The 13,078-nt window shown below is 35.7% G+C and overlaps 1 protein-coding gene across 2 annotated transcripts; it reads right to left on the reverse strand.

Annotated features, from left to right (window-relative positions):
* Positions 1–423: 423 nt before the first annotated feature.
* Positions 424–12,173, reverse strand: LOC129885918 (zinc finger CCCH domain-containing protein 44-like). Of its 2 annotated transcripts, none has more exons than XM_055960397.1 (10): positions 11,956–12,173; positions 11,400–11,524; positions 10,170–10,249; positions 9,126–9,313; positions 6,202–7,093; positions 5,041–5,150; positions 3,729–3,788; positions 1,794–1,844; positions 1,450–1,521; positions 424–1,160 (listed from the first exon to the last, which is right to left on the reverse strand). In XM_055960397.1, exons 2-10 carry the CDS (start codon positions 11,501–11,503, stop codon positions 723–725), a joined length of 1,995 nt encoding a protein of 664 aa, XP_055816372.1. In that variant the 5' UTR covers positions 11,504–11,524; positions 11,956–12,173; the 3' UTR covers positions 424–722. The 2 variants fall into 2 exon arrangements, with proteins under 2 accessions (XP_055816372.1, XP_055816373.1); XM_055960398.1 differs by lacking the exon at positions 11,956–12,173 and adding an exon at positions 11,855–11,941.
* Positions 12,174–13,078: the final 905 nt, after the last annotated feature.

The following is a 13,078-nucleotide window of genomic DNA, read 5'->3' on the forward strand; positions in this document are numbered from 1 at the left end:
ACTTTCACTTTCATTACTTCTTGGACAGTTTATTCTTAAAGTCAAGAGTCTATTAAAACAGTCTCTCTATACTTCTACAGTAGGAATAAAATTTACATACACTTTATCATCTCGAGCCCACAAATACTCGATATGTCGTCGTTGTAGGCTCACTTTTAGATGTTAAAGAATCCTAAAGAAGATTTGCTTCCCACTTCTGGAGGCAATGTTTTTGAAATGTTCAGATCGTTCAGAGTAACTGATTAAGCTAGTTGGGGTACTGTTCTGAGAGAAGGATACCACACTGAAGTTCATTTGAAATGTCTACATGAAACCGCCCAACGTGTGCACAAGGGAAGACATGCAAGTTCAAAGACTGTAAATGTAGATACTATTTAGTTTGGATATTTCACCCAGGTAAGGCATGCAAGTTCAGAAGAGAAATTCTGGAAAAGGGAGATAAGTTGCATTAAGTTGAAAAGAATACACCATCTAACCCTTGATCCATTCTCATGAATCATGATATAGGGTAAGAGCAAATGCAACTTCAAAATGACTACACCTGTTTTTTCTTATATTAACTAGAGCGGTCTGAAAAAAAGTCTTAGCTGGTTAGACCTGCAACTAATAGAAGCATCTTCCTCCCATTAGAGACGAGCTACTAACGTTCTCCAGGAAAGGCTTGACAACGCCAATTTGACCAAGGAAGGAGAAGACGGGAGTTGCACGAAGCTACATTACATCTACAAACTATCGGAAAAAGGTGCTCCATCTTTCGGTTCACATTTGACAACTCCAGTAGGAGGTGTCTCATCCACGCATTGATGCATCTTATTGCCATCCCTCTCATCTTTAAGCAGACGTTCAAGCTCTACTTTTTCGGGAATCACACCAAGAATATTTTTCTTTGTAGGGGTTGTCTCATCTAAGCATTGGTGCATCTGATTGACATCCTTCTCGTTCTTAGCCAGAGGTTCAAGCTCTACTTTCTTGGGAGTCACTCCGGGAATATTCTGATTCATAGGGGTTGTCTCATCTGAGTATTGGTGCATTTGATTGTCATTCCTATCAATAGATTCAAGCTCTACTTCCTCTGGAATCACTCCAGGAATATTCTGCAGCACAAATGACAGGTACGAAGGTTGCTGTAGGAGCTTTCTTTTCTCCAGATGCTGGAAAAGTGTAAAGACCAAGTGGGTTAAGGAAACACTTTCCTTTCTTTGCAGAATGGACCAGGATGAAGAACAGCGAGACAACAGTACATAGGGACGAAATTAGGGCATCAAGGATGAGATGATAAAAGAGGAACATAGGGGTTAGGATGAGATCGGTGATCATAGAAAGTCATGCTGGTAACCAAATGTAGAAGCTTACTTCCAATCTGCACAAAATTTTCCATCCTTGGGACTGGTTTGGTGTTCTGTCAAATGCTATTAATTAAGTCACCAAAAGAAAAAGGAAAAAAGGATATTCATGTCTCCATCCTTTCTCATTTGCCCGATCAATGAGTTTCTGCAATAATTCCAGCTCTCGAGCAATCCTCTGACATTAAAAGTGAAGGTGTCATCAGATATTTGGTTGTACCGCAAATATATTGATTCAAGATAAAATTAAACAGGTCACTAATATTTTCATGTTACTGAAATGGAAGTTGAAATCATTTTAGTACATTTGATCCATATTGCTGGATAATATTTTGCAGTATCATGCATGTGGAGTATAAATTCATAGAGCTACAAACAATCCAAATCAACAAGTAGTTCCTAAGGAAATAAATTATCCTACTTTAAAAGTAAGTAAGATTGAGACCGTACATGCTTTGTGATGTCCTCGTGAAGGATTTTAGCTTTCTGTTCAAGCTCCACCTGCAAATAGGAGTTAAAGTTTTATGGTAGTACTAAACGGAATTGGAATTCAGCTCAATCTGTAACCAGAAAACATGATGAATTGAACTTATATCTTTTCAGAAAAAGTCACTGCTATAATATAAATCACAAAGCTAGAACTGAATAATCTTTGTAGCAACTAAAATCAAAATACCAATGTAAAGCCTGCAACTGATAGAAGCATCTTCCCTCCATTAGAAACGAACTACTAAAGTTATCCTGGAAAGGCTTGACAACACCGATTTGATCATCTCCTTATGAGAAGTTAGGGAGGAAAGGCTTGACAACTCCTTCCTTGGCCAAATCAGTGTTGTCAAGCCTTTCCTAGAAAACTTTAGTAGTTCGTCTCTAATGGAGGGAAGATGCTTCTATCAGTTGAAGGTTTTACCTTGGTATTTTGATTTTTAGTTGCTAGAAAGATTATTCAGTTCTAGCTTTGTGATTTATATTAAGCTCCACCTGCAAATAAGCGTATCAGCTCTCTGATAGCTCAAACATTTAATATAGAGGTGATTCACACAATTCAAAATGGTAGCACAGCAAGGATTTTTTTCCGATTTGAGTCTCACCACAATGCATCACTGAAAAATCCCCCGTGGCTCAGGGATATACCCATGCCCACAAGTGAGGAGAATGAAAAAATCCAAATGCAAATTGTATAAGAAGTATTCCCTTTCTAGTAGCTTAACCCTGCATTACACAAAAGCCCTATCTTCTCCATCCCATCCCACGCCTCCCCCTCCCCACCCTTCAGTCGCCGCCATCCCCTCCCCTTCTGTCACCGTCACAGCCGTCGTCACCACCTCCACCACCACCGGTTCTTCCTCTTCTTCCTCCATCACCACCACTTCCTCCCCATTTTCCTCCTCCACCACCATCACCACTTTCTCCTCCACCACAACCATCGGTTCTTCCTCCATCACCACCATTTCCTCCTCCTCAATCACCACTGTTGCCACCTCCTTCTCCTCCACTGTCGCTGCCACAACAACCTCCACCTCCATCTTCGTTGTAACCACCAACACCAACACCTCCTTTGCTGCCATGATTTAAAAAAAAAAATGGTTGTTCTTGGTGAATTGTAAGTCATTTGTTGCAACAGGTTAACAATCTATTGCAACCTTGTTGCCATAGGTTAGCAATATGTTGCAACAAATGTCCTATCTGTTGCATTCAGGCAGAAGTTGAATCCAACAGGTAAGTCATATAGGTAAGTCATATAAAAAAAACAAATTGTTAACATGTTGCAACAGATGGACTTTCCTATTGTATTCAACCTTGGTTCTATCCAAAAGCTATATACAACAGGGTACACATCTGTTGCAACAAAATTATACAAAAAATTGCTAACCTGCTACAACAGATGACTTTCCTATTGTATTCAACCTTGGATCTATCCAAAAGCTATATACAACAGGTTAGACATCTGTTGCAATAAAATTAGTATCTACTACAACAAATTACTATATCAGAGTCCTTTTCAGAACTGGCTAAGAATTGGGTGCCACTAACCCAGCCAAGATCTACCCAGGTTCTAATAGTTCCTTCCACCAGAGGGATCAGGACTTGAAAGATAGTCACTTGGGAAAGGATGAATCCTAGAACAAGGCAAGAGAGCATGTGGTATGTTGCAAGCAGCATGCTGCCTGAAGATCTGAGAATGGTAATGAAAAAGAAATTGGGTTGTTCTAGAGGCAACCAGAACTTGCACTGAACAGTGCAAACAGAGAGAGCGCTTTTTGGACAAGTCATTTATATGCTGGAAACAATAATTGAACATATTAAAGCTTTCAGTCAAATAATAATATCTAGACTATGTTTCAACGTAATGGTTATGTCAAACTGCAAGCAAGAAAACCTTACAATTGTAAGCTTTTTAAGCAGGCTGGCTTTCACCTTCTCTCTCAGATCATCACATTCTTCCTGAAAACCAGAGAAAAATGTCAAAATACATTGAATTGAAGGGTTAACCACAAAAGCTTCTTGGTAGAGCTTAGTCACTGGATGGTTCCGCACTGTTAATATGCTTCTCAAGTATAGAGGAATACATGTGACAGCTTCAAATCAACTAAGGGTGAGATGCTATGTCGTATTCTGAAGAAACAAAAGACTAGATTCCATTCAGATATAGACTACTAGAAACGTTCAATCAATTTTTTCCTCAGTTCAAGAAATATTTAAAATGATCCTCAGAATTCTCAACTAAAAAGTAAATGGAAAATGGAATAATCTGTAGGAACCTTCGTCTATCTTTTGGATAAGCAATTTCCATTGATGCAAAAGCAGCAACAGTTGCTCAAAACACTGCCCAATAACATGAGTATCTACAATTACATGTGCCAGTCCAGCAGCTCTACAATGCTATCAAACATTTACTGCTTAAGATATTTTAAATTATTTCCAATTTGATGATCACGCGCAACAACCTCAGCGTTCACAAAGTTGAGAATATTGGTAACCCAAATGAAGCCACTCTTCAGTCACTGAATTTGGTTTTTACCATAACTAGAAAACATGTAGGGGTAATAAGCTCTGCATACACTTTACCTTCCCCAGACCCCGCATAGGGATTACACTGGGTATGTTGTCGTTATTGTTGTTGTACCGTAACTAAAAACATATGAAGTTACGATTTCTGTGATGCATATTATACCTAGTAGACGGGTTAAAAAGCTATTTTCTTCTGTTCAAAATAGAAAAGGATAGCTATCATTGGCTGCAATCGGGATCTTTTCCAAGAGTGAAATCTATTTTGACGCTACTAACACAAAAATCTGAGACAGCCAATGATGGCAACTTCTCAAAAAAAGAGAAAAAAAGATCAAAACAAATATAGTCTAGAAAACAACCAACATCCAAAAGTAACAATTTTTTTGCAGTCTGCTTTTAGTAGTTTGGAATTTTACACTAATTTAGAAGAGCAACACGTATTTGAACATGGCAAGTCTCTGATTAACAACATTTAATCTCTATATGTGAAGAATGTATAGGTAGAATGATCATATAAGTGTTGTGTATATCAACCTCCTCAAAATGAGCAGTACAGCAGACTTCTGAGCAGGCATATGATATATTCACAGCCGTTTGCTATATATATAGCTGATTAGCTGCAAAATCATGTCAATTATAGGCAGAGATTGCATCGACAGATGCCTCAAAAGATAAAGTAGGTTACCTTAGAAAACTCATCATCAGAAAGCATGGTCGAGCAAACATCTCCGGCCATATGTGAAACTTGAATTAAAATCTCGCTGTTGCACTTATCGCTTGATCTGAGCTTGATCCCTGAAACACTCGCTTAAACAAGAAAGATGTCAGTTTGGAAGAAATTGGTGCTCAAGATTAAGATTTCAATGGAAGATAATATTCAATAATAAGACTTGAAAGATGAGAATAAGATTATGTTCATTGCCACACTCTTTCCATCCCATTTACTTGCTTTTTTCTATTCCAAATTTACTGAGGTTCTTTAATAGATCGACTTATCTTCTTTCATCACTTCATATCTATTCATCTATCTATTCCACTCTATATTCACATATCAAATTTCTACTTCCAAATATCTCCAAATCCTATTAAATTTAATCATAGTAACCTATTTTAATTTTCTCTTTCAACCTTTGGTGCTAATCAAACTAGGTTTTCTAATCTTCTTCTTTGGGTTGGAGAGAGTAACTTGTTATAGTTTGGCAACAATCATCTTCCGTTCCGAAAAGAATGGTATGATCCGGAATCAAATCATCTGATTCTCTCTATGTGAATTCTGATATCGATACTTTACTAGTTTAAAAATAATACTTACGTATATGAAAACTTAATATTAATTACTGCTAATCACAATTATTTTGGCAAAATCTAACCAACTTATTTTAACATATCATAGTCAAAGAACAAAACAATTTGACAGCCCAAATAGTAATAATACCATACAACAAGGGCAGACAAAGTATAATAATTTGTAAAGAAGGTTTACATATTCCAAACAAAATATAGAGGGTGTTAAGAATGAACTCTTCTCTCAATAATAACAACACAACAATGACTAACCCAAAGGAAATTCAGTTACTGGAAAGATGAAAAATGAGTTTTGAACAGATTATCAATGTCATGTTAACAACAAAAAGTGCAAAGTTGGTTGAGGAAACCGTAAATCATTTATGTTAGAGAAAAAAACAGGTGTTCTGGCTAGTTAATGTCCAATCATCCAAAAACTTTTTACGGAAGACATGAGCATAATGCAGAATTCAGGCATATTCAAAGCAGTGCACACTCCACCGAGGGATGTTAGCAACTATTTCAAGACAAATCAAAGAATGAAGTCATTTGTTAAAACAACCTCCAATTTGCACAAGCTGGTGAGAGTTACGCTGCTCATAATCACGTGGATCTAACTTGACCCGAACAAAACTTCCTATAATCTTGGTTTCAATTGACTCAGGCTGCTTGATCATCTGCAGCAACAAGCTCCTTTTCAAGTAAACGAGTTTGATATTTTCAGGAATCAAGGCTGCAAATTGACTTTGTGCTGCAGTTGAATACCAAATTGAGGATATCTTCTTTTGTTCAACCTTTTTCTCAGTTTTCGGAGCCACCAACATTTCTGTGTCATCATCTTCAAGATCATGATCATGCTCATCCTTTTGTAATTGCTCCTCATTTTCAATAAAATGGCTTTCAAGGAGGCTGAATATTCTGTGTCTGTTTACCACTTTCTTCCCAAAAACAGCTTGTAACCGAACATCACAAAGGATCCTTCTCTTTTTAACTGGATGGATAAGGTTATGTTCTTTTATATATTTGGTTACTATTGAAGTCACATCATATTGGGATAATTTTTCACTGGTATCATGACCAATAAACTGAAGAAAGTCCATAAGAGCTTTTGATCCCCATCCAACGAATACTTTTTTCTTTGAATTGACACTTCTTTGAATCTTTGTTTTCTGCTGTGTACATCTTTTCTTTTTTAGCCTTTTCTTCTGAGATTCTCCTTCACTGAAATCTCCATTGTCCGAAGAAAGCTGTTCATCCTCTTCTTCACTGTGTCCATCCTCTTCTTCACTATGTTTATCTGAATCAGAGCTAATTTGGCAAATCTTCTCCTTGTCTAGTTGAGCCTTACCAGCAAGAAGACTATTTTTGTCAAATCCTTCTTTTTCCTTTACTATCTCGTAGTACTCCCTGAAAAGGCCCTCGTATGTTTCCCGATCTCTGAGGTCTACACTTTCCTGGAAAGCAACAATCATTCATATGAGAAATGGAATAGATTACTAATCAACAAAAGGAAAAATAAAGCAAACAAGAGAGGAAGATATATCAAGCAATAAAAGAAAGACTCCTCTAACTGAATATAGCCAATAAGATAATAGTGACAAAAACGCAAGACGTGATCACACATGCTCAAACAGAGGAACGTAAGCTGTTAATAGAGTTGGTGACACAACAAGATCAATTGTGATAATATCCATCTCACATGTTGCTAGAATAAACTCAATCTTTAGAAGCCTAGAGGAAGTATAAATTCAGTAAACAACAAAATGATGGTTACAACCACATCTATGAAATACAACTAAGATTTTCTGCCGAGCTTATCTCATGTTAAACCCGTGCGAAGCTACTTCCTAAGAGAAGTTAACTTTTTAAATGTTAAGAGAATCATAAAGTTATCTCTTTCGTTGTGTATAATATTCTAGTTGATCTTTACGGATTTAGATATCTAGTCACTTTAGCTAGCCTTTTCTTTATTTTATCAAATGGGACAAAGTCGAACAACCAAAAAACAAGGGAGGTTTAGGCATTAGAGACTTAGCTTCTCACAACAAAAGCTTGCTCATGAAATCATTATGGAGGTTTAGTACAAACGACTCTAGTCTCTGGAAAGAAGTAGTTGCTGCTAAGCATGAAAGAAGGGATAAATGAAGCACAAAAACTTCCAATTCACCCCATGCGGTTGGCACCTGGAAATACATTAGCAAGTTGTGGATTGAATTTTTTATAAAGGTCTGGTTCAAAGCAGGGGATGGTGCACATATTAAATTCTGGAGTGATGGATGGCTAACACTCCACTCATGGAAGCTTACCCAAACCTTTTCCAGATAGCTCAAGACAACAAACCCACAATTGCACAGAATAGATGTGGCAACAATTGGGATGTAATGCTCGAAAGAAATGTGAAGGATTGAGAGATGGGAAGTCTTCTTGAACTACTTGCTGGTGCGGAAAAATGTACTATGATTGAGAACTGGGCAGACAAACTGGTATGGGGAAGAAACAACACTTTCACTGTGAAAGATTGTTATCATCAAAAATGGTGTCAGAACCAGACCACTGATCTCTGGCTCTGAAAACTTATTTGGAAGACCAAAATACCTACCAAGGTCATCAGTTTTTGTTGGATTGCTCTCCACGAAGCATGTTCAATACAAGTTAATCTCAACAAAAGAGGCTTCGATCTAGCTAATAAATGCTATATGTGTCAGAATACACAGAAACAGTCAATCACCTGCTCCTTAACTGTGCAGTGGCCAAGGACCTATGGAATATGTTCTGCTGCATTTTGGCTTACTATGGGTCCGGCCACAAAATGTGAAAGAAGCCTATGCAAGCTGGAACCCATAGAGAGTTGATAAGTCCATCAAGAAAGTCTGGGTGATGATCCCTGCAGTTGTTTTTTGGTGTTTATGGACTGAAAGGAACCGCAGATGTTTACTTTTGCTTATGCTCTCTGTGAGAGCTTTTGTCTATTCTGATTTGATGTTTTTTAATGAAATACACTACTTCATTAAAAAAAAAGATATATATATATATATATATATATATATATATATATATATATATCACAAATGAATTTAATGTTTTAAAGAGAGACAGATAGCACATCTCATACTTTCCTGTTGTCAAACTTGTTGCCTCTCAAAGTTGTTTAAAGACTTGGCTTCATTTATCTCTGTGTATCATGAGTATTAAACATAATTAATTCATGATACAAAATTATATGTCAATGCTCTAAAGAGTCATGCTATTAACTTTCACAAGCTGTTTTCCTGGGAGAGTAGAATGTATGCAGACTTTTTACCGCTACCTCATGGAGGTGGAGAGGTTGTTTTCAAAAGACTCTCCTGGGTTAGTTCAGTTAATAGCTTTCACGACAAGCTCTCTTCATATGTGCCAATAAACATTTCCAAAATAGTAAACTAATTATCCAGTTTGTACTGAACCAAAAAATTACAGTTTCAGAGTAACCATAATAATCATGCATACCCCATCAGAATCAACATTCCTGTCTTCTTCCACAAGCAATGCGAGCTTTAGGCAGTTATTGCAGAATCCATACTTCCCTTTAAGTAGGACAAAATCAACACGACCAATGCAGCGAGAGCATACAGCTCTATCACAACAATAGCATTGATAATTTGAACTTCTCCGGCAAACTAAGCATGTATGCCATCCTGGAACACGGTAATACTTATGTTACTTTTCTCACAACTATTTTTATTCTATTTACTGAAAAAGCAACACATGGCCAGTGAAACTAACAAGAAAAAATAAGTCAACAATATATTAGTACTCAAAAGTCAACAATATATTAGTACTCAAAAGTCAACATTATATTAGTACTCAGACTTATAATATTTGAATGCAATCTATATTACAGCCCCTTGGGGTGTGGCCTCCCCCGGAGCCTGTGTGAACGCGGGAAGCTTCATGCACCAGACTCTAATGCCTTTGAGTGATAGATATAATCATCTATTTCGGCAAAAGTTACCACAGACTATGAATCCTCTTAACATTGTGGTTCGTCATTCCAAAAAGTGGTGCAGTAACAATTTGGAGCCAAATTAAACAATAAAATTTATTCAATTATTGTTTGATATAAGGGACTTCGACGACTGTATAACTTAGGATCCTCCCTTTAATAGTGTCTTTTCATCAAAGAATACTGTTTTGGTTCATCCAAGTAAATATGATTAGGTTAGCAACACCTAGTATAGTCTATACAACTGCGAGGTTGTTAAGCAAGTAATTGAAGAAGAGCAGTCCATATACCTTTTCATTCTAGTCTAAATAGAGAAATGACAAAGTTAATTTTCCAGTGATTATTTTGAAAAATTTCAATATTACAGAAACTCAAAATTGAATTGCCTTTTTCTCTCAATATAAACTACGTTTTTTCATGCTTAGCTTTGGTTAGTCAAAATCAATAAACTAGCAAAAGGAAAAAAACCACTCAGACAAAACAAAAGGAGAAAGATAAAATTTAGAATTATTAAATTTGCTTGAAGGAAGATAAATTAAGAGGCTTGCCACATATCCAACGGTCATCACTTGTCAAAACTGAGTCATCTTTCCCCACACATGCAGGGTGATAAGCTTTCAAACATTCCCTGCAAAGTCAAAAATATATTTTTTAGTAGAAGTCCGTGTAGAGAAAGAATCACCAAGTCACAGGGTGAATGTCAGCAGCAAAGGTAGTCAGTCACAGTGCACAGTCAACTTCTTCCAATCCTTTGAGATACAAAAAGAAAGAAAAGAAACTGCAATCGTGAACCCCACCAAACTGAATTTCACTTTGTATAAGGACTATGTAGTGAAGATTACTTACATTTGCTAAATTAGAGGCCTTGCTTATCATTACTTAATAAAAATACAGAAGTGCTTTAGTAGCATAAGTAGTGTGCCAGTATTTCTCGGAGATGCATAATTTATTGTCTGTACTTTCGCTTTCTCAATTGCACATGGCCTCAATTGTTCATTAGAGAGAGAGATTGGTTTCATTTTCTGTACCATATTAGACCAGCAAGAAGAGACAATTAACTGGAACGCCTAATGAATACCATCGCCGAGTACCTTTTGATGAAGACCATAGCAAAGTACCTAACCAAAACAAAGACTTCCTAGCCAATTTCTAGGCCATATACTGTTTATATCATTGATTTTCACAGGTCAGAATCCACTCTAGGAATTATAGATTTTTTTGTGCTTCATAGAAGTCAAGTTGACATGAGTGAATCTATAGACTTCGTGTTCCACAAAAGTAAAGTTCACATGTTTGCAAGCAACTGTTTCAATTTTCTTTTATTCATTATCTTTTTTTGGGATTATGAGGAGCCTATTTTAACAATGTTTGCAAACAAGCTTGATTTTATCCAAGAATCAACCAAGAAAACAACATTTCCCCAGACAGCCAACAGTGGCTATTAAATAAGAAACAGAAGATGTTTTTTTTTAATAATCGAGAAATTCTGAAGAGTCGGCTAATGCACAATTTCGAAAAAAAATTAAGACACAACAAACAACAGATAACCAAGAACCTGGGATTCTGAGAAAAAATGTTGCCCACCACTCCAAGAAGAGGGGCAATTTTGACCTAAAGTTGGAAAATGCGTACTTTTCAAGCCAGGAAATAATAATTAAAGTTTCCAAATGATGTCCACGTTTTCATCGAGAAAACAAACAATATAGCATATTTTTATATTCAAAAAAAAATTGTTTGTTCCAAAATAAAAATGAATTTTTTAGCAAAAAAGGATTTACCCATAATCACAAATCATGAGCTCTCCTCCATCTTTACATTCAAAGCACCAATCTTCTGCAATTTCTGTTTTGTTCAAAATCTTCCTACCCCTCTTCTTTGCCATTTATAGCAGACACCCACTTCACTGTAAATCAAGAAAAGCCCCTTCTTTAGTTCACATAATCAAAAACTAAAATGCAGATAAACCCATTCTTTGCAGAAAACGTATATACATTAAGAGATAAAGAAAACCCAAGAATCATAACAAAAAAATCTAAAGAAATCCCAAGAATCATAACAAAAAAATCTAAAGAAATCCCAAGAATCATAACAAAAAAGTGTAATGAAATCCCAAGAACTCGTAACAAAAATTTCTAGAGAAATCCCAAGAATCATAACAAAAAATCTAAAGAAATCCCAAGAATCATAACAAAAAAAATCTATAGAAACCCCAAGAACTCATAACAAAAATTACAGATTTTCAAAGAATTCTGGCACCCATTAACCTAAAGCCCATGAATGTTGTGTTGATCAACTGAAAGATGTTCACAAAAGAAAAACAGATTTACTTGGTACCTTGTTCAACATAAAGCTGAAAACTTTTGCTCTTCTATTTTCAAGTTGAAGAGTCCTATTTTCAAGAAAGTTTCACTTGCACTGGAGTAATCTATTCTTGGATTTTACACTAATTGCTGACACACACTTAACAATTAGACAGAAGAATGAAAACATTTGTCAGTTTAAAAAGACGACGATCAAAACAATGTTTAGTGAGTACTAATTGATTTTTAAAAAGTTTGAGTTAAAACCTAAAATCCCCTTTAAAATTTTTATATGTTAGAAATTTAATACTTAAATAATTATAGAGTAGTATTGCTATTAAGTAATATTTTAATTTAAAATTTAAAACTTATAGAAAAGCTATACATTAAAACCAAAAACAACTTTTTGTTATTTATTCTTTCTTCTTGACATAACTAAATTTATTGATTTTCTTTTTTTCTTCATAATTTCTAATAGTAACTTTTTTATAACAATACATTCAATTGAAAATTCATATTTTTAAGAAAATAGTAAATTCAAAAATTGATCAATAATAATGGGAAGGTGGCGGTTTTAATTAGGAGTTTTGAGCATGTGAAAAAGAGATTTGCAGATGTCATGTGAGAAGGTGCGAAATAATGGATATAGTAGTGCGAGGAGAAGCAGAGGTAAGCTGAAAAACTATTGAGAAGAAGTAATTAAATGGGATATGATGCATCGCCAAGGACATGACTATGGGTAGATCGAGGGGGTTCATCGTACCCACTTGATAAAAAATTACACTGTATATATAAGGTAATTTTTTTATATTTACGTACATATAATCAGTTTGAACCCCTTGAAAAAGAAATGAAACTTTGTGGTATAAGGTCTTTCAAATGCATCCTTATGTCCACGGTTTGAATCTCACTAACTACATTATATTATGTTTAACTTTTATTATTTTCACACATTTATATTTTAATTTTTTGAAGTCCTTAAGTAAAAATGAATCCACCACTAGACATGACATTAGATAGAAGAATTCACGGATAGGGTAGAGGATCAGTAGATAATTGAGACGTTTTCTTATTACTAGCATATTCTAGTCTTGGGTTCCGTGGAGCTTCTCGTTGGCCATAGTATTAGCATATTATCGCAGTCGCTGATATTATTT

Source organism: Solanum dulcamara, chromosome 4 (assembly GCF_947179165.1).
Source record: "Solanum dulcamara chromosome 4, daSolDulc1.2, whole genome shotgun sequence".
Taxonomy (NCBI): domain Eukaryota; kingdom Viridiplantae; phylum Streptophyta; class Magnoliopsida; order Solanales; family Solanaceae; genus Solanum; species Solanum dulcamara.